The 25,515-nt window shown below is 38.3% G+C and overlaps 1 protein-coding gene across 1 annotated transcript in view; it reads left to right on the top strand.

The window, feature by feature from the left end:
* Window positions 1-17,392, top strand: part of LOC309401574 (uncharacterized protein) — a 37,405-nt gene extending 20,013 nt beyond the window's left edge. Inside the window, exons 5-8 of the mRNA XM_081970644.1 lie at window positions 5,898-7,526; window positions 10,432-10,717; window positions 11,127-11,256; window positions 13,227-17,392. Coding sequence (XP_081826770.1) covers window positions 5,898-7,526; window positions 10,432-10,717; window positions 11,127-11,256; window positions 13,227-13,511 — 2,330 coding nt within the window. The 3' untranslated portion in view covers window positions 13,512-17,392. The remainder of the gene's footprint in view (window positions 1-5,897; window positions 7,527-10,431; window positions 10,718-11,126; window positions 11,257-13,226) is intronic.
* The last annotated feature ends 8,123 nt before the right edge of the window (window positions 17,393-25,515 follow it).

Consider the following 25,515-nt stretch of genomic DNA (forward strand, 5'->3'; position numbering starts at 1 on the left):
CTTGGAAGTATCTATGTGGCAATAAAAATAAATAAGCAAGCTCTACAAATAAATTATGCGTGGGGTCATCTTTTGCATATAAAATAAAGCTAATTCATGATCACAGTAAAGTCACAGCAAAACTATGAGCTTTTGCCTTAGAACAAGCCACTAGGATATTTAAACTGGTTTTCCAAAACTGGTAACTAGCTAACTTCAGGTTAGGATTATGCCCCAATTGTAAACATACCTAGGACTAATCCTAAAATTAAGTATCTCTTACTTAGTGACTGTTGTCCAAACCTAGGAGAGAGATTAACTTTGTTTTCCAGATGGATGTGATAAATGGGAACTTAATGACCCTTCCAGAATAGTCTCTTTTTAAGCACTCCATATTTTTTACTTTGAATTAGATAATTGGACGACTCTAAATCTTCCCCAAAGATTTTAGTGGCCATTGTAAGGTCTTCATACATTTAAGTTGTCATTCTTCGCTATATTTTTGTTTTAAAAGCTGGAAGTTATCTCCGTATGGAGATATGTGGGAAATAAATATATGACATTGCTATACAGTTTCCAACTTTTCAAACAGGAAATGAAGTTGTATTAAATCTTTTGATAGATTTCAGATTTTTCGTCCATTTTAGTCAATGTAATAATTTGGTGTTCTGTCCAAACCATGTTAGCAATTGATGGATTCCACCCATCTGTATTTGGGAAACAAGCCTCTATTGCTGTTTTTTTCCATAAGTCTTCAAGAACATGTGCTTTCCACTTTTGTACTAGCCCTTCTCTATGTATTCCTCCTTGTACTCAATATCTTTCCATTTGGTTATGTGGGAACTACTAAAAACATAGAAATCATCTCATTTTTACCATTATCCCTGTCACATGGGCTACACAATATAGAATCACACTTATCAGCTTTTTGTGTGCTATTGAGTACTTGAGTTGCTGGAAACATAGTTTTGGTCAATGGTCATGAACTGATTTCGGGTAAAATATCAGCCTCTCCCAAGATTGGGAACAGTCAAATAGTTCTGACTAATTGATGAGAAAAGCATACAAACAATGTTCTGTTAACTCGCTAAAAATTTTTTTCTATTTCTATCATAATGTAGAAATATTGTGCTTTAACCACATACACACGTCCATTCTTTGCTCTCATATACTGACTTGAGAGAGATGGCTCATGACCCAGTATTATATGATTTTCAACTAGGCTCCTATCTAGACCCTTGCTTTATTTTTCACCTTGGCCATGCTCTTAACTGGTTGTTGGTGGGTTAGGTAGATTTCACTACTTAATATGCAACTTTCACCTTGTGACTGGTTTCTGGTCTGGTCTGATCTCAAACTAGCTCACTCCCTGGTTTTCAACATCTAGACCATATCCTTCGAATTGTTTTCTTGCTTTGGTTTGCTGTTTTTCTCAGGCCATTTGCCTATTTGCCAGGTCACTGAATTCAGGTAGAGTCCTATCAAAACTTTTGTTAGATGCACTTGATTTGTGAAGAAAACAAGCTCTACCTTCAGGGAATTTCTTCAAAAGACCAGCTTTTCATGTGTATGCTATTGTAATTTTTAAAGAAAGGTCCACAGTTTTTCCTCCAATCCAGCAGATCAGATAAAATAGCCATGAAGGAAATAATCAGTGGCCAGAGGGGAGAGAGCACTTCATAGTCTTTTGAAGAGGGGTGGCTTGCCTACCATGAAACATTTAATAGGTGAACTGAAAAAGGAAAGGCAAGAGACTAACATAGAGCCTCGGGACCTTGATTTCCTTTCAGGCAGAGGGATGTGAATCATTGGTGTGTAGAACTTTGCTTTTTTTCTGGTAAAATATAAATACTTGGAGCTAAACCTGCAAAACCATCACTTCTAAGGTTTATTTATGTTGAATTTCAAGATCGAAATTATGTACTTTTCAAATTAAAATTCCAGAAATTGAGAACTCAAAATTAGGACTTGAACACAGTTACTTTTTGCATTGATACAGGCCAAGAAAATCAGTCTAAAAGAGAGGGTTGCCTTACAAATAACCATTTTGCCATGACAAAACCTTGTGTGTGTAGTTAGACGTGAGGAAATATAACCACCCAACACATTAGCTTTCAAATCTGTAATTATTGACATGTCCCTCCAAAATGCTTGCCAGGCCTGGTGATGGGTGCCACCACCACCAAACCTGTCTAGGTTTTAAACACAAATTTTAAAGGGCCGGAGACAATTAGTTGGTGTAAGATCTGCCTAAGCCACTCTGATTACTGAGATTTACTATGCTTTTAATGGTGCTTATAAGCAATATCAATTTCTCATTCTTCTTCTAACATTTTTATAGCCATGCAGAATATTGAAAATTCAACAACAGCAACAATAACAACAACAACAACAACAAACCCCCAATGAGGCACTATCTTGTGGGCCATGCGTGCTCTGAGAAAGATGAAAGCTATGCCAGAGATTCAACTATACTGGATAGAGCTCATGAGAGGAGTCAGACAAATAATGTCTCATAAAAAATATGGTGAGAATTAAATTTCAGAAAGTCATACTGGCTCGGATGTCGCCCGGGTTAACAAGGTCTGTGCTAGGTGTTGGAGTTCCTGAATATCTGGTGAAAATGGGCTATAGGAAGATGTGGGCGGCACATACTTTAACAACCAGTTTGCCCAGCACTGGAAATGTGAGCGCACACATGCATGTGGCATCAAAAAACATGGCAATTCACGTGCATGTGCCATCCACACATGCGTGCAGCATTAAATACACAGCAATATAGGATGGGATTGTGCCCAGGCGGGTAAGTGGGACCACCTGCAGATCACAACCCCCGGTTCACCCGAACCATTCTGAACTGGCAGCAGCCCACCACTGGCTACAGGACTCAGGATTGTTGGCTGAGTAACCATGGCCAGCAGCTACAGAACTACTGGAAGAAAAGGGGTTTACTTGTCTACAGTGATTGAAAACAAAGAAATAATGATCTTTTACTACAGAGCAAGCCCAACAAAAAGAAAATATTTGAAAATAATGCATCAGTTCTGGAAAGAACAACATCCAGAACCATAAATAACAGAACAGAGGCTAGCAGATCAACATCGATTTATAAGCAGAATTGAAAGAACTGCAAAGGTTCATCCAGGGCAAAGAAACTAAAACCCTGCCAGAAATAATTCAGAATGTAGAGGCAAACCAGGGAGAGTTGGTAGTAGAAGAATCCAACAGAGATATATAATTGTTTTCATTTAGAAACCAGGCACCCTCTCCTCTGCCTCAGAAAGAACAAAGCCCTGTAATGAAGCATGGATTGACTACAAAAAGGCATTCGATGCTCTGCCCCATATTTCAAGGAGATTTACTATCACCACTACTATTTGTCATTGCACTGTTTCTTCTGTCAACAATACTGAAAAACTCAAGCCATGGCTATCAAACATCAAAAACATCTGCCAGACTATCCCACCTCCTTTACATGGATGATATGCAATAGAATCGCTGCCCAGTACTGTTCATATATATATAACCAAGATATTGCAATAGGATTTGGATTGGACAAATGTGCCACACTCACTATCAAACAAGGAAAAATAGTGAAAGAAGGACTAGGGGAGATATTATAGCAGTGTTCCAATATCTCAGGGGTTGCCACAAAGAAGTGGGAGTCAAACTATTCTCCAAGGCACTTGAGGGTAGAACAAGAAGTAATGGGTGGAAACTAATCAAGGAGAGAAGCAACTTAGAACTGAAGAGAAACTTCCTGACAGTTAGAACAATTAATCAGTGGAACAGCTTGCCTCCAGAAGTTGTGAATGCCCCAACACTGGAAGTCTTTAAGAAGATGTTGGATAGCCATCTGTCTGAAACGGTATAGGGTTTCCTGCCTAGGCAAGGGGTTGGACTAGAAGACCTCCAAGGTCCCTTCCAACTCTACTATTGTATTGAAAACTAAAGGAATTAAGATATCCCATTAAAATAACATTAAGAATCTGGATGAAGATGATTACTACAAATACTTGTGTATCCTTCAAGCTGATTACTTCAAGCACACTGAAGTCAAGAAAAAGATTAGAGGTGAATACATCAAGAGAGTGATGATCAAGATCTTACAATCCAAACTCAATGGAGAAAATACCATCAAGGCAATCAACACCTGGGCAATACCAGTCATTAGATACACAGCTGTAATAGTGAACTGAACTCAAGCAGAATTAAAAGCAATGGATAGGAAGACCAGAAAAATAATGACAATGAATCATACTCTTTATCCTCGCAGCAACTTTGACAGACTCTATCTACCAAGGCAAATAGGTGGATGTGGAATGTTGCAAGTACATTAGATGGTTGAAGATGCACTGAAGTTAGTATGCCAAGAAGGCTTGTTGACTACTGGCAAGACCAATCTGAGGCATGGGAAGACAAAGCACTATACAGCCAGTATATTCTTTTTTAAAAAGCAGGAAAAGTAGATAATAACAAGACCTGGCAATGGCTAAGAGCAGGAAAGGGATTAATTCTGGCTGTACACCAAACCTTAAGGACAAAAGCCAGAATTGAGAACACAGTAACAGACAGTAAGTGCCACCTATTCAAACAAGCTGAAGAAACAGTGGACCACCTGGTAAGCTGCTACAAGAAAATCACACAGACTGACTACAAGTAGCGGCATGACAAAGTAGCAATAATGGTGTATTGGAACATCTGCAAGAAATACCATTTGTAAGCAAGAACTGGTGTGATCATAAAATAGAAAAAGTCATAGAAAATGAAGAAGTTAAATTGCTCTGAGACTTCGGAATCCAGACAGACAGGCATCTGCCACATAACACCCCAGACTTAACAGTTGTCGACAAAAAAGACAAAAAAGTCTGGATAGTGGATGTGGCAGTGCCTGGAGACAGCAGAAGAGAAGAGAAAGAACTGGAGAAGATAACAAAATTCAAAAGCCTACAAATAGAAATAAAATGACTATGGCAAAGGCAAGCAAGGGTAGTACCAATAGTAATAGGCACCTTGGGTGCAATCCCAAAATAACTGGAGCACCACTGGAACACCATAGGTATTGACAAATTTGCCATCAGTCAATTGCAGAAGACGGCTTTACTTGGAACAGCCTCCATTCTTCAATGATATCTGTAACTCTGTTAAATATGCAGATTTGCCTATCCCAGTTCCTTGGTAAGGACTGGATAGGTAGGCAAAAATGTCAAACCCAGTCTGAATATCTGGCTGACTGTGTGATGATCAATAATAATAATAATATGCTTTCTTATAGACATAAGAATTTTAGTAGATTACAAATCAAAGCATTCCTAGGCTAGATGTCTTAGCTCCCCCGGCCAAAATATCTTATTTTATATTCAAATTCACCATGTCTTTTTCAATCAAACTTTTAAGTTTCACCATCAAAGTCTAAGTTTAAGTCTAAGATACTAGCACAGCTAGATTATTAAGTAGAGAGCAACTGAATCATCAGTATAAGAATTAAATCTGTATTCCTGGGAATAAGCAAGGAAATAATGAGAACACAATATCCTTAGAATAGCCTGACTGGATATTTATGTGTGAGTTGGCTCTGTCAAGCTTCTTCCCAGTTAGTGGGGCATTCGAAGTGCTCTTGGGAGGCTTCTGTGCACTAATTGATCTTTGCTTTGACCTTCCTGGACCCAAGCCCAGTACGTTCCCAAAGCACCCTTGGTCCAGAACAGCTTATAAGGCTAGTATCAAAGCAGATACAGAAAAAAACGGTGGGAGGAAGGGAAGGAGTGGGGGAGAAAAAGAAACCAAATGAAAATCCGCCTTTTTATGGTCTTTTGTGAAGCCCACAGGGCACCCTTAGCTCAAGTCCCTCCTCTTTCTCTGAATGGAGCAATAATTTTTCTTCCTCTCATTCACCCACCCAGATACTTTCCTGTAAGGAAAACACAGACAGGCTGTGTGCTATCACTGCTGCTTTTACTCTGCTAACATGAACATGAAAGTGTTAGTTGCCGTTTTGGTGCTAGCTCTGGCTACAATTTTTGCTCTAGTCTGTGTCTTGCTGACAAAGAAGGAAAAAAAAGTCACCAGTTGTGTCTACTCTGAACTACCAATTTCCTCTGAGGGGCCCAACAGAGAACAAAGTGAGGTCTTTGCTGATCTGACAGCTGATGAAATGACTCACGTGGTGAATTATCTCAAGAAGAATCTCGGGGTGCCCCTGGAAGATGCATTTCATGCAAAACCATCAGATAATTGCATTTACTATGTGGATGTGTACTTCCCATCTAAAGCGAAAGTTCTGGGCTTCCTTGATCGTGGAAGGGAAGAGCTACCTCGGCAGGCATTGGCTGTGGTATACTTTGGAAGTCAGTCAGATCCAAACATTACAGAATTTGTAGTAGGTCCACTTCCAAATCCAATGTACCATCGAGATATTACAATGCGGAAATTTGGCAAGAAGGTCCCATATTACAGCAGACCGGTGACTGAGAGAGAATATAAAGATATTGACTTGTTCATTTTCCATAAACTCTTCAACACCTCCAACTTCCTCAAAATGTGCTGCAATTATGAGAGGTCTGATTTAGCTACTCTAACCACAGCTCCAAGAGGATTTGAATCTGGTGAAAGATCCACTTGGTTTGTCCTCTTCCAGAATGTGATTGGCAGTGGATATTATATACATCCTATTGGCTTGGAGATGCTGGTGGATCACAGCAGTCTGAACATCTCTGAATGGAAGTTGAGGAAAGTATTCTATAATGGGCAATATTACCAGGATATGGCCCATCTGGAAAAAGAGTTCAAGAATGGACAGGTGAAGGAGGCAAGAATAAAGAGTAGTCAGCTGCAGATGGAATATGCTTCCAGAAAGCGATTTGAACCAGTAGCTTCTCCAGGCCCATTTCAATTTGAGACCCGAGGAAAGCGCTATACTGTAACTGGCAGCCATGTTACCTATCAGTTATGGAAGTTTACCTTTGGGATGAATGTGAACACAGGGCCACGTCTTTTCAATATCAGATTTAATGATAAGAGGATTGTCTATGAGTTGAGTCTGCAAGAAGCTCTTGCCACTTACGGTTCCAATTGTCCTGGAGGAATGGTGACCAGATACATGGATGGTAGCCTTGGCATTGGAAAGTTTTCTTATGAACTAATCCGGGGTGTAGACTGCCCCTACATGGCCACCTATGTGAATCGGCATTATCTAATAGACTCCAACACTCCCAAACTAAACAAGAACTCCTTCTGCATCTTTGAACATGACATGGGTGTCCCTCTGCGTCGCCATTTTTCCAATTTTGGCTCTTTTTACTATGAGGGGTTACCCAAATACGCTTTGGTGTTAAGGACTGTTTCTACCCTCATTAACTATGACTATGTCTGGGATTTTGTATTCTATCAAAATGGTGCCATAGAAGTCAAGGTCCATGCTACAGGATACATCAGCTCTTCGTTTTTTATGGAAGGTGGTACTAAGTACGGAAACAAGGTTGGGGAGTACACACTTGGAACCATGCACAACCATCTGATAAATTACAAAGTTGACTTGGATGTAGAAGGTAGGTTCTTATATTTCCCTAACTTCCACAAATTGCCATTCTATTAAAACATAACAGAGTTATATTAGGGCTGGTAGTCTGGTCAGCCTTCTCCTGCTACAGGTCTAGGAACTCCAAATAAATCCTGAACTTTCTGTGACTTTGCATGCAGAAGACACAGTAGATAAACGAGAATGGGGGATTTAAAAATTCAAATTATTTTCATTCAGTCTAAATCATTTATTTATTTATTTTGGTATAAGTGATGAATGATCCAACTAGTGTGGTTTAGTGGTTAAAAAGTTGAACTAGAAGTGGATAAGCTTAAGCTAGGATCACCTTATACTATGAAAGCCTACCTCACAGGGCTGGTTTTTTGGAAGGAGCGGAGGGAAATGGAGGAAGAGGCTCTATTTATATTGTCTTCAGCTCCTGAACAAACAAAGTTATGAGAGACTGAAGCTGAAAGAGTGAAATATAAGTAGTCCTCGACTTATACTACCTGTATATCCCATTTCTCATTTAGCGACCGTTTGAAATTACAATGGCATTGAAGCAAATGACTTATGACCATTTTTCACACATATGACTATTGCAGCATCCCATGATCACATGATCAAAGGTCAGACGCTTGGCAACTGACTCATATTTATGACAGTTGTAGTGTCCCAGGGTCACATGATCACCTTTTGCAACCTTCTTTCAAGCAAAGTCAACGGGGAAGCCGGATTCATTTAACAACCGTATTGCTAACTTAACAAGTTCAACAATTAACAACTATGGCAAGAAAGGTTGTAAAATGGGGCAAAACTCACTTTATTCTTGCTTAGCAACAGAGATTTTAGGCTCAGGTGGGTTGTAAGTTGAGGACTATCTGTAAAAAAGTTGTTTCTCCTTTACTTTGAAAATTGACATGTGGAAGGAATGGTGCTATGCTAAGAATTAAGTAAGAGAGAGTAACCTTCTGGGCCCTGCCTTTATCATAAAAGCAGGTAAGACTCCAAAAGATTATCAAATATGTGGATTCCTTTCTCCAGCAGTTGCTTCTATGCCTCAGCTGCAGGACCAAATGCCTTTCTCTGAAAGACTTAGCTGTGGCCTCAGAGGTTGTCACAGCATTGTAAATGCTTATTGTGAATAAATAATGCATTATTCAGTGTTTGGGATGTAATAATATTAATCTTCTGTAAATCATGATTATATTTAAATGGAAATACAATGAAGTCAAATTTAATTTGTGTGAAGCTTATATTGCTTTGGTTCTGCGTATTTCTCTGGAACGAAGGCTCCAGAAGATAAAGCCCAGCTGAAAGTCCTCATGAAAATAATTGTGCACCCTTGCTTCGATACCCTTCTGCATGCATGTGGCAAAAAGCTGCAATGGATTTGGTATTCAATGGCTTATGTCATTCAGTACTAAGGAGTTGCTCTGGGCCAGCAAAATATGTGAAATAAGCAACATAACAAAATAAGCAACAGTGACTACTCTTAACAACTGGATACCATGAGGAGGAGACAATGCATGTGTCATTATGATGTATGTTTATATGCAGACAGCATAATTCTCGATTAGTTTCATCCTGTAAATGGGAAAATCTTTTGCCTCCAAAAGCTGTATTTCACTATATTCCCTTCTTGTGAGAAGAGATACTGTTAGTGTGACAATTCCCACAGTTTATTCTTTAAATCTGAGAAAGTTTTACCTTTGTCCTTGACCTGGAAAGAGTAGAATCCAGAGAAAGTAGATCTCATCTCTTCTGTTCTCATTCTGTGTGCAGAAAATAACACTGGTCAATTCCAGAACTTTCTAAATATAGATCTCTATGTGTGATTAACTGTAGATTGGCAAGAGTTTCGGGGCAAAGCCCAACTAGTGTCCGCTTTTAAACTAAAGACACAGAAATTGGCCAATTTCATTTTGCCCAATTTTGTATTTTTCCATCCGGGAACTCATTACAATCCATTTGTGTAAGTATGTAATTTTTAAAATAAAATCTTCAGAATCGTAACCACTCCTCCTAATACACCATGTGAATCCACAGTTTTACCATGCAGATTTTTGCAAACCATTTTCTCCTGGTAAGTGCACTTTTATATCTTACTTTTTATTAATAAGCAAAACACTATATGCACTTTTCCTGGTAACACCCTTTTTGTATGTTTTTTTCATTATTACTACTGTGTAAAGCCAAAGTATATATTTACTTAAAATATGAACCAAACTGGTTTCTCTCCTGTTTATTATTATACTTCAAGCTGTTAGAACCTATGGCAATTTAAACACATTTGTACATATGTAACCAGCCCATGGAATAAAAAATATATAATACTACACCCTGCCATGTTACCCAAGAAGAATTTTGTACCACTGATGGAATTTATATCCCTCATCTGGGTCCCATCAGCTGAAGACTATCCACATCACAATAACTATAGGAGCTATTATAAAAGGAACAAAAAGATTGTACAATATAAATAATTACAGTATTTCACATGTTAGCTCACAGAAAACAGATAGATCTCAGTTCTATCATCACTGGGGGAAGGAAATTTCAAAGCGGCCTCTGAAAAGATCTCTTGTGTTATCTTCCAAACAGAACAGGTACCTATGACAAAGATTTTATTGGTTGACGTTTGTTTGCAAGGAAGAAGGAGATCTACAATGTAGTGCAAGATGTTATAACAATTGTCTGAGTAGGCTTCCATTGTTCCCAATTATAGTTGAGCCTCAGATGCTGGCGAAACAATAATTGAACAAGGCTGTATGGTGAATTTGCAAAAAACTTTCCCAAACATAAGATAAGCCATTCTGACCACAGTATCAAACTGACTTTGGTGTTTGACCCATTGTTTCTAAGTAGGTGTATTCTTAGGTAGGAGTCCAAAGCAGGAAGGGTTTGTCTCATTCTTTTTTATTGTTGGTTAGGAGTCAAGAACTCTTTGGTGGATCTTGACATGGCATATGAATCTGTGCAAGCCCCTTGGAGCACAGAGCACACAATCCAGAGACCAATCCTCACCCGGCAAGTCCTGGACACGGAAGAAAAAGCTGCCTTTCCACTTGATGGCAAAATCCCACGGTACCTGCTTTTCAGTTCTAACAATGAAAACCAGTGGGGTCACAAACAGAGCTATCGCATCCAGATTATCAGCTTTGCAGGCAAGCACTTACCACAAAGAAGCCCCATGGAGAAGGCCATCAGCTGGGGCAGGTAGGTCCCTATCATAGTTTTATGTTTGCTTTTTAGATAAATAGCATCTTGTTTAAATTAAAGAATGATATCAGGGGGAAAGGTGTTGCAATTTATTCATTTGTCTGATGTACATTGATCAGCTGCATGACTCAGATGGCTTACAACAATTTAAACAGAAAAACCATCAAAACATATTTTAAAAACCTTTAAAAAGCAATGCAATCGAATTAATAAAATCCATAACCAGGATCAAATGATCACCATGATCATCTGGCATAGATTCATTGTTGTATTATATTTTTTAAAGAATTAAGAAAATTAGAGAATTAGTTTGCACATCTGAGGAACACGATAAAACCCTGGTGGGTTTTTTTCCTCCCTTCCTCGCATTTTCTTTCTCATTTTTCCTATTTTGTGTCCACTTTAGGTACAAGCTGTCTATCACTAAGCAGAAAGAAGAAGAATTAACAAGCACCTGCATCTATAACCAGAATGATCCATGGGATCCCCTGGTGTCCTTTGCAAACTTCATAGACAATGAGACCATAGTCAATGAGGTAAGTGGCGAGTTGACCCAACTATGCTTTACATGGAGGAGTTGAAACATGAACAAGAAGAAATCTGCTATGGCATCAGCACTGCCAAATTTTCAAGAGAAGTGAATCTTGAGATGTGGCCTGTAGTTCAAAAGAATATTGTAAGCAATAAAAAACAGTGTCCATGAAACTATTACATTCAATTGTTAGAAGAGCTGTCTCTTTACTCACCAGGTCTCCAGTCTCACAGATCAGCCAGTCAAAGTCATGAAGAGATACTTCTACCCCACTTCCTTCATTTACCCCCTTTCCCAGCTCTACCCTCTAAACCGGATTTTGACGGCCCAGCCCTGTTGGTCTGCTGTAAGGCCTTCAATACCCATTTGTCCCCTGGGCAAGGGAATTGAATGAACATGTGAAATAGTTCGGGAATGTTATGTAATTTGGGCTTGACCTTGGTTGTATTGCGTTTTGTTGTGATTTTGTAGCTTTATAATTTATTAGTTATTTCATTTGTGTTTTTAATCCTCAGTGATTCAAAATTATTATTTGCAATTTGGGTAGCCATATAAATAGTTAAAATAAGTAAATAATATCGCCAGGCAAGTTAAGGTGAATAGCCATTTCTTCAAGATACTGTATCAAGAGTGTATGGGATTAGAGACGATTGTCTCTACACCTACCAGTTATTTTGTTAAATTATAAACAAAACAATATATCCATGTTTAAAATTAAGAAATTAGCCTGGTGGGAAGGAGTTATATAGCAAACCAAGAGGAAGATCTGTTGCATCAGCACCAGCTGATCCTACACCATTTATCTCTTAGTTGAACTGATTTGTCTCTCAAAGCCAGACTTGGAAACCTTTTTTGTTTTTTTTTCAATTTTATTAACAAACATGTAAGATACACACACACAAAACTTAGACGTACAACACATTTACACAATGCAATACAAATAGGAGCTTCCTGTTCTTTCTAATAGCACTTATCAATCAATACCGCTCACCTTATATTATTTCCCCTTCTATTGTATTTCATTTGGATTTCACCATTCTTAATTCTCTTATTTTACTCATAACTATTATTTTTGAGTTTTGTTATATTCCTTCATTGATTCTTGTTTCTTTCCTCCATCCACTTATACCATTTATCCCATATCTGGTAGAATTCTGATTCTTCTTTTCCCTTAATTTCTTTAGTTAATTTGTCCATTTCAGCACAAACCATAACCTTTCTTATTATTTCATCTTCGCTTGAAGTTAGTTTGTTTTTCCATTTTTGGGCAAAGGCAATCCTTGCCGCCGTAATTATATGTAGTATTATGTGGGATCAGTCCAGTCACATGGTCAAAACACATTGGTCAGATTAAGAAACAAACCCTATCTTAGCATTGGAAAAGGGAGAGTTATCTTAAAGCTGACAGCTAAAAGTTATCCAGCTAATAAATATATCTCAGACTAGGACATCAGCACTATAATACTCCATTGAAGAACACATACACACACATACACAGAGAGAGAGAGAGAGAGAGAGAGAGAGAGAGAGAGAGTTCTATCTGATCAGAAAAACTGTTCAAGGCAAAAAGACTTTTAAAATTTGCACAAATGTACAAATGAGAACCAAAAGCTCATTTAAATAAATGGAAAAGTAATGCAATTAGTCAAGAAAGGAATCAGATAATGTTAAGAAGTATACAGTAGAGGAAGTTAAGAAAAATAACAAAATGTTGTTCTGTTGACAATGCACTTGTATGTCTGATGCATGAATGAATTACAATCTAGTTGCAGATCATCTAAACAATCAATATGAACTGAACTTCATTTGCAGGCAGCCAGTTTTCAAGAAGACCATCATTTACAAGCTATGTAACTACATAAAATGCAACTGTGTTCTATATTATCAGAAAAGTCTCATGGCTAAATGGGTTTTTTGCTAATCGTTAATCTTGCTAATTCTTGCTAATTTTCCTTTTTCCTTTTCTCTTCCCAGGATCTTGTGGCCTGGATCTCAGTTGGATTTCTACATGTGCCACATGCTGAGGACATCCCCACTACTGTAACAGTTGGCAACGGAGTAGGCTTTTTACTTCGGCCTTATAACTATTTTGATGTTGATCCTTCTAGCAGATCCCTTGACAGCATCTACTTCAGAGAGGATGAAGATTCAGGCAAATGTGATATCAACCAAATTGCTTGCTTGCAACAAACAGTTACATGTTTTCCCAGCCTGCCTCATTTCACTTACAATGGCTTTGAAAACTTGACAAATCCATAACAAGAAGAATCCACTTTTATACTCTAGCTTAACTTTTTTTTAAATGCAAAGGCTAAAGAATGACTGGCTTGAGCATGCCTACTTCCACATTTCTATTCTGTCTATTCTATTCCTTCTCCTCTCACTGTTTTCAATTTGAAGTTGGGATATTTTTTTTTATAGACTAACTCAGACTAACTCAATTGAGAATTTCTGCTTTCAACTGACAATCAGATGTTTCACCCAGGCTTTTTACACATTATGGCTTTGAATCTGATATTCTAAATGTTCTAGCATGTATAGGTTTTCACTTTATGGAAATTAGTGGGGATCTAAATTAAGGTAGGATATCATTTGTTTTGCATATTAGAGAAATAATCCAGCAAGGACTTGCTCAGATAAATGATAATTAGAATGCACTAAATGCTTTCAAATGGTCATAGCAATATACTGATTTTTAAAATCTCCAAATATAGAAAGATGATTAGTTTATTATACTGTAATTCTAGGCCAAGGGTCTTTATACCTATCATGCATGTGGACACTATTTTCATCCACTTGGAGAAGAAATTCTTTAAATTGAGCAAAGGCTTACTATACCAAAAGTTTTCTCATTCTCCTTACAGCTCCAACCCCAGCAATCTTTTTCAGTATAACATGAAATGCTTGCTTCCTATGATAATGTTAATCCCCGTGAGAAGCCCAGTCATGATTTGTGTTCTTTTTAACATTGAAATGCTGGAAACAAATGAACAGATTGGAGGGTCCATTCTCAAGTAGGAATGCACTGCGCATTCAAAAGCAGTCTGGTTTTTGCACAGGAATTCCTGACAGATCATGGGATAGTGGCCAGGACATCAGCTACAAAATCAGCTGACTCCGGTTGCTTTCAGATGGGCCCACGAAACTTATCACTACTGAAGACTGCTCTTCCGCTGTGGAATTGTAGTTGGCTTCCCATGCTATTGGAGACATGGCATTTTTCCTAGGTATCCTGTTCTGTTCAGAACAATGAAAGGAAATTAGCAATTAGGAGAGGGGGGAAAATCCAGTAAAAAAAAAATGTTTAATTAAAAATTAAATAGGAAAATTAGTATGTATCTCCCTCTCCTCCACACACACACAGCACTGATGGAGTTTAGAGTGGAGAACACTGAGTGGAGCTCACTTTCTTGTATTATTAATGATAGAAAAGATGTTGAAATAGGAACTACCTGTTTGAGACACTTGCTGGTGAATTTAACCTTTTATGTAAAGTATAACTACAGGTTTTCTTTCTTCTTTTTTCCTTCTTTTGACTCTTCCATTTTCCATCCCAGGCCATATTTGTTTCCCCTTTCTAACCTTCCTTTTTTGCTGTTTCCCTGGAGGAAAGAAGGAAAATAATGCATGAGCCATCTGTAAAAGATAGAGAGAGAAAGAGAGAAGGAAAAGGTTTTGTGTGCAGATAGTGGTTCAATTAATTTTATCAACAAGGTGCCTTATTTTAGGCAATTGTTTTTAATTTGTAGGCATTCATTCTTGCATAAAAACTGTTGGGGGAGAATTTCCAGCATGTTGTAAGTTTGCCAAGGTAGGGATGCTGAGTGGGTATTGCTCAAGACTTTTGACTATTCTGTACATTTATTTCATAACTTCTTTTCCCTTTTTGAGGGAGGAGGAGAGAGGAAGAAAACCATTTCAAATTTAAGACCATTTTCTTAAATGATGCAGTCAAGTAAATGTAGTGATTGGCATTAAAATGTTCATTTATGCTCCATTGTTTAATATTTGTTTTGTATCTGTATTTGAAATTTTTTTATTATTATTTTAAAAATAGCTGAAACAGTTGTATTAATATGCATTGTGAAGAATGTTGCATTTTAGTTTCTATTGAAAAAACCTGTTGAGTAATTGGGCCTTTGCTAATTGTGGTGATATACTTCTGATTCTTCCAGTACAAAAAGATGTATCAGTGTTTTTGTTTGCATTAGGAATGTACAAGAATTTCATCAAAATAATCCTCTGAGAGATAACTTGGATATTTCATCCTTGCTTTAACTGCTTTAACTTATGTTTATTTGTATTAGAAAAACTACATCAACTACCTTCACATGTGATGGAAACTTCTGGATAACATGTGATGAGTGAAATTTTGAGAGATGTTGTGAATGTAAAAAGGGAGGGAGGATAGGAAGGGAAGGATTTTTTTTAACCCATCTAGGGAAAACTTCAGATTAAAATATTGTTGAATTGAAAGAAATTATAAGAGCAACAATCTTATTTTACCCTAGACATTTTTGAGAAGGAAAGGAGGAGAAAAAAGAAAGAAAGATTTTCTTTGAATCAGGTCTTCAGTAGGAATGAGCCTCACCACCTATTTTTGATGGTGCATATAATGAATAAAAAGACTGATGTTAATTTACATCTATGGAGAGAATTGTGCTTCTTGTTCATTCTTTCAAAATACATATTGGAGATGGCTTTAGTGGATCATCTATTAAGGGTACCACAATCTCACAATGTCTTGCTATGACTGTGTGCCCGACCCATGCTGTCCTCCTATATATTTGAGAATATCTCTGATGCAGGCACATGATTTAAGCATTATAAATTGAAATATATAGGTTTGTGTGTATTAATACAATGGGAGTATCTAAATAGGCTGTATTGAGATGTATGGGAGAAATATATCAATGTAAATGGTACTGATTGCATATTTGCATATTCAAGATTATTCAAATATATATCAAGTATTCAAAAGCTTCCATTGATGAAAATGCAATGACCCTCAGAATTTTTCACAAGCCTAGATTTGCACATGTGTCAATTCTTTTGCAAGAATTGCATTGTTTACCAGTCTGTTTCCAGGTGCAATTCAAAGTGCTATTTATTAACACTACATGGCTTGGGCCCAGGTTATTTGAAGGACCCCCTTTTCCCAGTTACATCTACTTAACCCAACAGGGCATGTTGTGTGTCCTAGGTTAACCCAAAAGGGCTAGTACACTAGTAATATATCATTCAGGTATTCAACACAAATGAAACTTCAGTATATTGCATGATACCACTTGCCCTATCCTACCCAACCTAGATTTTGGTGGACAAACCTGGAGGCCAGACAATGTCAGTACCAGCAGTGAATTGACCAATGTTATCCAAGTACACCATTTTCTTCAAAAAGTAAAAAGCACAATTGCATCTACCAACAATTTCTGGACTACCTATCAGCCTCTCTTCTTTCCCAGCATTAGAGACTTCTGCAGAGAACTAGGTCTGTGCATAATGTGTCTGAACTTGGATAATTTCAGCATGGTAATTTGTGCTAGAGTCTCTGAATTGATGTCATTGATGTTCTTTTAACTGTCCACCGTTTTCAGGAATCTTCTCCAACACCAAAGTTCAAAAGTGTTAACCCTCTTCTTATCCTGCTTCTTTAAAGTGCAACTTCGTTTCTATAGAGCATTAAAGGGAAGAACCATAGCTTGCATGATTCTGGTCTTGTAGGTATACATATCTCAACATTTCATCATCTCTCCCTAGGCCTTCATGGCTATTCTAACAAGTGCTAGACTATGGTATGTTCCTTGACCGCTTCTTCCTTTACTATTGATGATTGATTGTAAAAGGCAGAAATTATTCACCATTTCAATATCTTCATTGTCAAGGCTTAAGCCACATGAACAACAGCTCACTACATTAGATGTAAAATTTAGATACATTGGGATGACTCAGAGGTGGAAAAAGGAGGAGGAGATAAGGTGTTTATGCAGATGAATGTTTTAGAGGGAAGAGGTTATCAATTAACAATTGTAATGTGTAAAAAATCCCTTTTGTTTGTGTAGACATTTTGAGATAATGAAAATATATGTATGTAAGCTCAGATGTCACATTCTCAATTAAAATGGTCTGCTTTTATTTTGTTCGGTGTTTTTGCACAATGCCTTTTTTTACACAGGAATTTTACACAGTTAATCCCATATTGTCAGACCTACACCAATCTGATCCCTTAGTAAAGAAAGATCCTTGACTCCATTTAGTTAAAGCAAAGGGTTCTTTTACTAAAGATGTTGGTTGCAGTAAAGTCAAGCCAACTCTGAATATTCCCATGCTCAAAAGATACAAAAAGATTTGTCTGCAGCCCATCCCTCCCCCTGGTGACCAATCCATTTCCAACCAACTGGAACTTGCCGAAATGTTTTGAGAACTCTGAGGTGTTTGGGGATAGTCTGAATATTCTTCAGGGTCCCTATCCTTGGGATGCTGGTGCAAACTGGATCCAGGCTGCTCTCATCTTTATCACCTGTCATTCCCCCCTCTCAATTTCCCATCATGTACACACACAGCTTTATTGCCCTTCCATCCTCACCATCCCCTTTCCAGCTTTTGATGGAAGGATGCCTGTGAGCTGCCAAGCCAAACCAGGCAGAGCTGACACATTTACTACATCCAACATAACTACATCAGGAACTTTTTTAAAAAGAGAGAGAGAGATACTGCTACTTGAATATTAAAGTTTTTTTCAGCACCCTATCAATGTTGGGATACATATCTACTAACAAGAGCTTTTTACTAAACTTATATTTCGAACAGTTGTGCCTCATCAGTTTCGTTTTCCTTATTCAGCACAAGTAGCTACAAGAAGAGAAAACAGAAAGATTGCTTCCTGGAGAATATCTCTTAACTCTTCCATCTTTTCCTCTTGAAGACATTTTTGCTGAAAGCAAAAATATGGAGGAACATAAGAAATAAAACATAGCATCCAAACCCCCCTGCAATATTCAATAACTGAGGGAGGAATCATAAAACAGTATTTTCTGGAAACAACCAAATAATAAGGGGAGTTTTGTCATTGCTGTCAGCCATTCAGATGTGTCCAACCTCGACCACTCTATGAATCAGCTCTCTCCATGCCTCTTTGTCTTGCACCACCTGCTTCAGCTCTGCCATAGTTATTCTGACGTCATCCTTTATAGTGTCCAGCCCAGTGGGTGCTAAGGCAGCCCCTTCTTTTTCTGCTTTTCACTCCCAGCATAATTGACTTTTTGAGCGAGTCAGCTTTCACGTCATAACTAAAGTATGACAGTCTCTGTTTGGTGATCTTTGCTTCAAGTGATGTTTTTGGTGAGGTCCAGTCTAGGATTTTTTTTATTGTGATTTTTGCATTCCATGGGATATATATATAATAGTCACTCCAGCACTAGTTCAAATGAGTCCACTCTTCTCTTATTGGCCTTTTTCAGAGTCCAGGTTTTGCAGCCGTAAGTTGCAATTAGAAAAATTATTACATTGACTAATCTGCATTTGGTTGGTAGTTGGTATTTTTATTCTTCCAGTAGTTATTCATGTTGACATTGCAGTTTTTCCAAGTGCTATAAGCCTTCTGATGATCCCAGGACTGCTATCTCCACATTGGTTGATTTTAGAGCCCAGAAAGATGAATTCTTTTATTGGGGAATTTTTAGGTTGATGGGCAGGGTGTACACAATGATTTATTTTTTTAGCATGTATTTTATAAATAAGATAGACAGATATCAATACACAGATGATAGACAGACAGATAGATAGATAGATAGATAGATAGATAGATAGATAGATAGATAGATGATAGATAGATAGATAGATAGATAGATAGATAGATAGATAGATAGATAGATAGATAGATGATAGGCAACTGTGTTGTTTTATTAAACATTAAATAAAAAACTGGGTCATTTTTTTCCAAAAATACAAAACATATTGAGCAAAGCTATAAAAAAAAGGGAACCTGGAGACTATTCTTTCAAGCAGACTATACTCACAGCAAAGAGAATATGTTGCCAGTCATACAAAGACGAGTTAGAGAATGTGTGAGATTTGGTTGCAACAAAAAAAATCTAAGGATTTATGGCTGACTACGGTAATCTTTAGGAAATATATCCACTATAAAAGAGTGAGGAATGGTAATGAAAATACATATTCCTCTTGTAAAACTTTGTTTTTGTATAATATGGAAAATTGTAGGATAAACATTGGACTGACTAAGTGAGGATGACAGAATCATGAAGGTTAGGTCAATAAGGTAACTGGCCAGCATCCCCATGTAGCATGCAACATATTTCTTCAGAAATAATAATCGATTGAGAATGGAAAATGTCAAGGGCACAGTGATACCCTGGGAGGTCAAAGGAAAGACATTGCCAAGTAAAAACAGCAGGGTTAATATATAACAATTACATTGAATGAAGGGTGGAAATAAGAGGGAGGGAGGGACCAATTGCCTTTGACTTCAGGAACTCTCCTAGCTAACCCTAACCCTCAATTCTGCTCTATGTGCTGGGCAGATTCTGATTCATATTGGTCAACAATATGACTTATCTGAATGTGTACAGTACAGTATCAGAGTACCCTAACCAGATAATCCAGGAGCCAATTGTAATAGAGATAGCAGGAAGGTTAAGTCTCCTCCCAAATGAAATAAAGTTTCTGTTTATTTTATGGATATGTCTATGTAATTTTCCTGGCAACAAAAAAGAACTTTTTAACCTAGGATTGTGCTTATTTCGCTTTATTGCATATGCTTTCTGGGAACAGCACAAATATTAGCTTTCTGTCTTTATGGATACAGATGCTCAAACATGGTCACTTTGACCTGATCCTCTGCTTGGCAATTTCACTGACACAGTCTTTATTTTGCTGCAACCATCCAACCCAAATATCTTTATTCTGTTTTATACTCATGAAAATGCCTTCATTTCAATTGGCTAAAAGGGGTTCCATTAAATTGGAATGTTTATTATTTTTGATGCCATTTTTATTATTTGGGTAACTATGGTTTAAAGTTATCTATAGCAATTTATGCAAATGAAATAAATTAATGCAGAAAATTGTCTGGAGTACTTCAGAAAAAACAGGCTTAAGTTGTGCAAGGGTGAAATCCACAAGAAAATGTTTCCGTAATATCCAAAGTCAGTGGAATCCAAATCCAATAGAGATTTTACTGGAATTCTATATAAATTCTTCTCCCCCATCAGTTATTAATCATTTTCTTTCATGATCTTAATTCAAATCAATTTTTCATGCATATGCACACACATAGACACACACACTCATATAAATGATTTTAGACCAAACTGTTCTTAGAACTAACTTTCAGCCAAGTTACTATATCCTTATTATATAATAGGAAATGGCAGTCATGTAAAAGAGTTGACACCTTCTGAGTGAGTGGGAATGGTGGTTCAGAATACAAGTCTTACATTTTGTCTTGTACTACTTCTCTCTCAACAGAAAAAGCTTACGATGGTCAGCTGTCCTATGTCCCAGCTCTCCTATTTAGAGAAACTCTGAAAATTAGTCTGGAATCATCCAGCCACTAACTGAAAACTGACACTTTCTTACTATTGCATGCTGGATGCCTCTTTTGCAGGGTGGTATTTATTTGATTTTTCTCTTATGTAATATATAATTTGGCCTCTAATACTTTCTTTTTGTTGACAAATTAATTTTGTTTTCTTGAAAACTGGATCAACTACTATATGTTTTTATTTATTTGTATCTCACCTATATTATTTTTATAAATAAGGGGCAGACATATTCAGCACATCTTCTTCCTCCTATTTTCCCCACAACAACTGTGAGGTTAGTTGGACTAGCCCAAAGTGATGTGATATATATACTTCCGGTTTGCTCGGAGGGTCGTTTTGACTGCTCCGAAGGCTTCAGGGAAGCCTCCTGAAGGTCCCTGAAGCCTCCGGAGGGTTTCTGGGGGGGCGGGGGAGGCTGTTTTCACCCTCCCCAGGTCCTATAAAGCCTCTGGAGCCTGGGGAGGGCGAAAAAAGCATGCAAAAAATGGGGGGGTCACACCTGTAGTGTGTGCATGCGCACTGGGGGTTGCATATTGCATTATGGGTGTGGCATGCCTGCATACGACTCCCCTGCGCTCCCCCCACTTATGGCACACGAGCCAAAAAAGGTTCGCCATCGCTGTTATAGGTGTTACCTTGCTCAACAGTAGTAACTGTGAGAGGGATCTTGGAGTCCTAGTGGACAACCATTTAAATATGAGCCAGCAGTCTGCAGCAGCTGCCAAAAAAGCCAACATAGTTCTAGGCTGCATCAACAGAGGGATAGAATCAAGATCACGTGAAGTGTTAATACCACTTTATAAGGCCTTGGTAAGGCCACATCTGAACTCCAACTGCTATAGATATATACACTTCTTCTCTGTTCTCTTTCTTCTCTCTGACTTTTCCATTTCCATTTCAGGAGGTGAGTCATATCTTATCCAAAGTCTTTCTGCATTTCTTCAGTGTTACACATGCAATTAGTTAAGTACAAAGTGGCAGGTTAAGGTGGTCTTCTATGTAAAAAAATGCTGGTGTTTATGGTGGTGGTAGAGGAGGAAGAGAAAGATTTCAAAAAACATCCATGTTTATTTCCAAGAAGAAGAAAGAGGAAAACATAGATATACATTTTAAATTGCATCACCAAGCTCTCTGGAGAAGTCCATAATGTTGGGAAAAGTAGAATGAAAGAAAAGAGGCCAACCACCAGCAAGGTAGATAGATTCAATAACTAGATCAGGGACAGATGCTCCTGGAGAACATCCATCTGTGTGGGTTTTTTCCTCAGCTTTGTGGGTGAAAATGCTGAATCTGTTCCTATATATTACCACACTGCCATACATTCCAATGAATCTTTGAATAAGCACAGCATCATTTGACCAACATGGAATGGTTCTAAAATCAATTCATGAAGCAACAAATCTCTCTGAGATTAATAGATGTCAGTGACTATTTTCAAATTCAGTGTATTATAACTGGTATTTCTAAGATACAAATACCTCTTGAGATACAAATCTCTGGAGGAGATACCTCTCCTCCAAGCACTGAAAATGGCATCAATAGCATTACCTCCTCCATTCTTTTCTCTCAACCACCTTATAAAATATGATGGATTAAGAGAAACTGACTAGTCCAGAGTCACCTAGTGAGCTTACATAGCTGAGGGGGATTTGAACCAGGAGTCAATCCCATGCTATTATTTGCATAACTTTGGGACTGGATTTAGATGTCAACTAGTTTAATAACTTCACATTACTTTTTGCTGCCTTCTGGGCTCAAGGTAAACACTGGGTGGTGCAGTGGTTAGAATGCTGTACAGCAGACTGATTCTGCCCACTGCCAGGAGTTTGATCCTGACTGGCTCAAGGTTGACTCAACCTTCAATCCTTCTGAGGGCAATAAAATGAGAATCCAGATTGTTGGGGGCAATATAATGACTCTGTAAACTGCTTAAAGAGTGTTGACTCCCTCGGGGTTATTTATTTGGATGGGTTGGTGTTGTTGCTGTTATGCAGGCGGTGAGACAAGTGCAGGCAAATACATGTACTGAAATACAGAATGGAAATGGACCTTCAACTCCTATCATTGAAATGATGAAAGTAGCTTCATAGTGCAAATTCCATTTTGGGGGAGGGGATATCTATCCAATATATGTGGAGAGTCAGTTTGGTCTCAGATTAGAAACTGGGAGATTGTAAATTCTAGCCCAGCTGTGTTTGGGCCAGGTACTTTCTCTCAACCCCCGAAAGGAGGCAATGGCAAAAAACACTTCTGAATTTTTTTGCCAAGAAAGCTGCAGGAACTTGTACAGGCAGTCTCCCAAAATCAGACACAATTGAATGGAAGAAGAAAACATATATGCATAAAAGTTACTTTCATCATTCTGCTGCTTCCCAGACACCAATATGGACAGGAGTGGTACCAACCCATTCTTTGATTTTTATGTGGAGTGGGTTGGGGGATTTTTATTTCTCCATGGCTGGTGGCAGTTCAGAAACAGATTGGAGGATGTTCTTTGTACTTTCTAATTGATCAGCTAGAGGAAAAGGAGATGAACAATGGTTGACTCATCATATTTCTTGCATATTTTAAAATCAGCAGTGAAGACAATTGATTCAAACTGATTCCAGAAGAACTAGAGGAGAAAAGTATATGTGATGTGGAGGAGCGATTGAACTACCAGTTCTCGTTCCAATACACTTTAATTTCTGTTTTCTGACACTTGTTTGACTATGTTCCTATTGTCCTAGCAAGCAAAGAGATTTATTTCCTCAAGGCAATGTCATGCAGTCTAATTTTTGCATTAGTTGGTGGGACCAGGTTGCCTATTTACCACTGCTGGGAGTTCCAGTAGCATTTACATCCTTTATCTTTCTAAAAGTTGGGCACCAAGATAAAGGTAGGTAGGTTCACACTATATATTGAGTGAAGATGAAAATAGCAATTTAGGACAAGCAGAATGACAAGCAAATTATTATTATTCTAGTTGATATTTTTCCATTCAAAGGGGTGTTCACTTTTATGTTTTCACTGAGGTTGATTGTTTCCATGGTAGAACTTTGCAGAAAATAGGATCAGATCACATTAAATTCATGATATTACTGATTTTTACACTTGATGGGAAATTTGTCTAAATAGAACTGGACAAATATATGTATTAGCATTAACCTATTCAAATGTTTTCATTAAGCTGTGTTTAATTTGGAGGAGGATTTCCTAATCTTTGCATAACTGGACATAATTATATTTACAAAGGTTTATAATAGTTTACCTGGAATAAATACTGTTTACCTAACCCTAACCAGCAATACTTCTATATGCAGATTAGGGGTGGGTTTCAACCGGTATGGACCGGTACGGCCGTACTGGATGGTGAAATTTAGCGTGCCTTCCCGTACCCATTGGTCAGGAGGCCCCATACCAGAACGCTCCCTCCCCTTGTTCGCTCTTTCACTCACCCTGCCCATCCGCACCATGCTGCTGAAAAGTTCTCAGAAGAACCAGAAAAAGAAAGAACTGGTGAGTGGCTGGGGTTGGGCAGGGAGGATGTTGGGGAAGAGGGAAGAGGCAGAGGAGTTGCTGGAAGAGTGTGTGCATGTCAGTGGTGGGTTTCAAAAATTTTAGAACCCATTCTGTAGGTGTGGCCTGTGTTGTGGGAGTGGCTTGGTGGTCATATGACTGGGTGGGAGTAGCTTGGCAGTCATATGACTGAGTGGGAGTGGCCAAGTCAATGTCACTGAATTCTTTGCCCCAAAGAACGACCTACAAAAAGAAGATATAAAAACAGGAAATTTATTATTTTGTGCACTTATTACTTAAATAAGAATAAAGAATGTACACAAAACAATAAAACAGGTACTTACAGGGGAAATATGGCTGTCCTGGCTGATCTTCAACATTACTGACCACCTTTAAAAACACTTCCAGCCCCTCTGCCTCTTCCCTCTTCCTGGATTCACACAAGACATTTTTAAAACCCACAGCCTGTGCACAGCACACACACTTCCAGCCCCTCTGCCTCTTCCCTCTTCCTGGATTCACTCAGATGTTTTTAAGATTCACAGCCTGTGCACAGCACATCCACTACCACTCCTTTGCCTCTTCCCTCTTCCTGGATTCACTCAGACATTTTTAAAACTCACAGCCTGTGAACAGCACATCCACTTTCATCCCCTCTGCCTCTTCCCTCTTCCTGGATTCAATCAGACATTTTTAAAACTCACAGCCTGTGAACAGCACATCCACTTTCATCCCCTCTGCCTCTTCCCTCTTCCTGGATTCAATCAGACATTTTTAAAACTCACAGCCTGTGCACAGCACACATTCTTCCAGCCCCTCTGCCTCTTCCTTGTTCCTGGATTCACTCAGATGTTTTTTAAAGAGTGGAAGTGTGTGTGCTGTGCATAGGCTGTGAGTTTTAAAAACGTCTTGTGTATGCACAGGCTGTGAGTTTTCAAAATGACTGAGTGAATCCAGGAAGATGGAAGAGGCAGAGGGGCCTGAAGAGTGTGTGCTGTGCACAGGCTGTAAGTTTTAAAAACATCTGAGTGAGTCCAGGAAGAGGGAAGAGGCAGAAGGGCTGGAAGTGTGTGTTCCTATAGTATCTTCCAGCCCCTCTGCCTCTTCCTGGATTCACTCAGATGTTTTTTAAAACCCAGATCCTGTGCACATGCACACACTCTTCCAGCAGCTCCTCTGCCTCTTCCCCTTTCTCCAATATC

Source organism: Natrix helvetica (genome assembly GCF_964273705.1).
Source record: "Natrix helvetica genome assembly, chromosome: Z".
Taxonomy (NCBI): Eukaryota; Metazoa; Chordata; class Lepidosauria; order Squamata; family Natricidae; genus Natrix; species Natrix helvetica.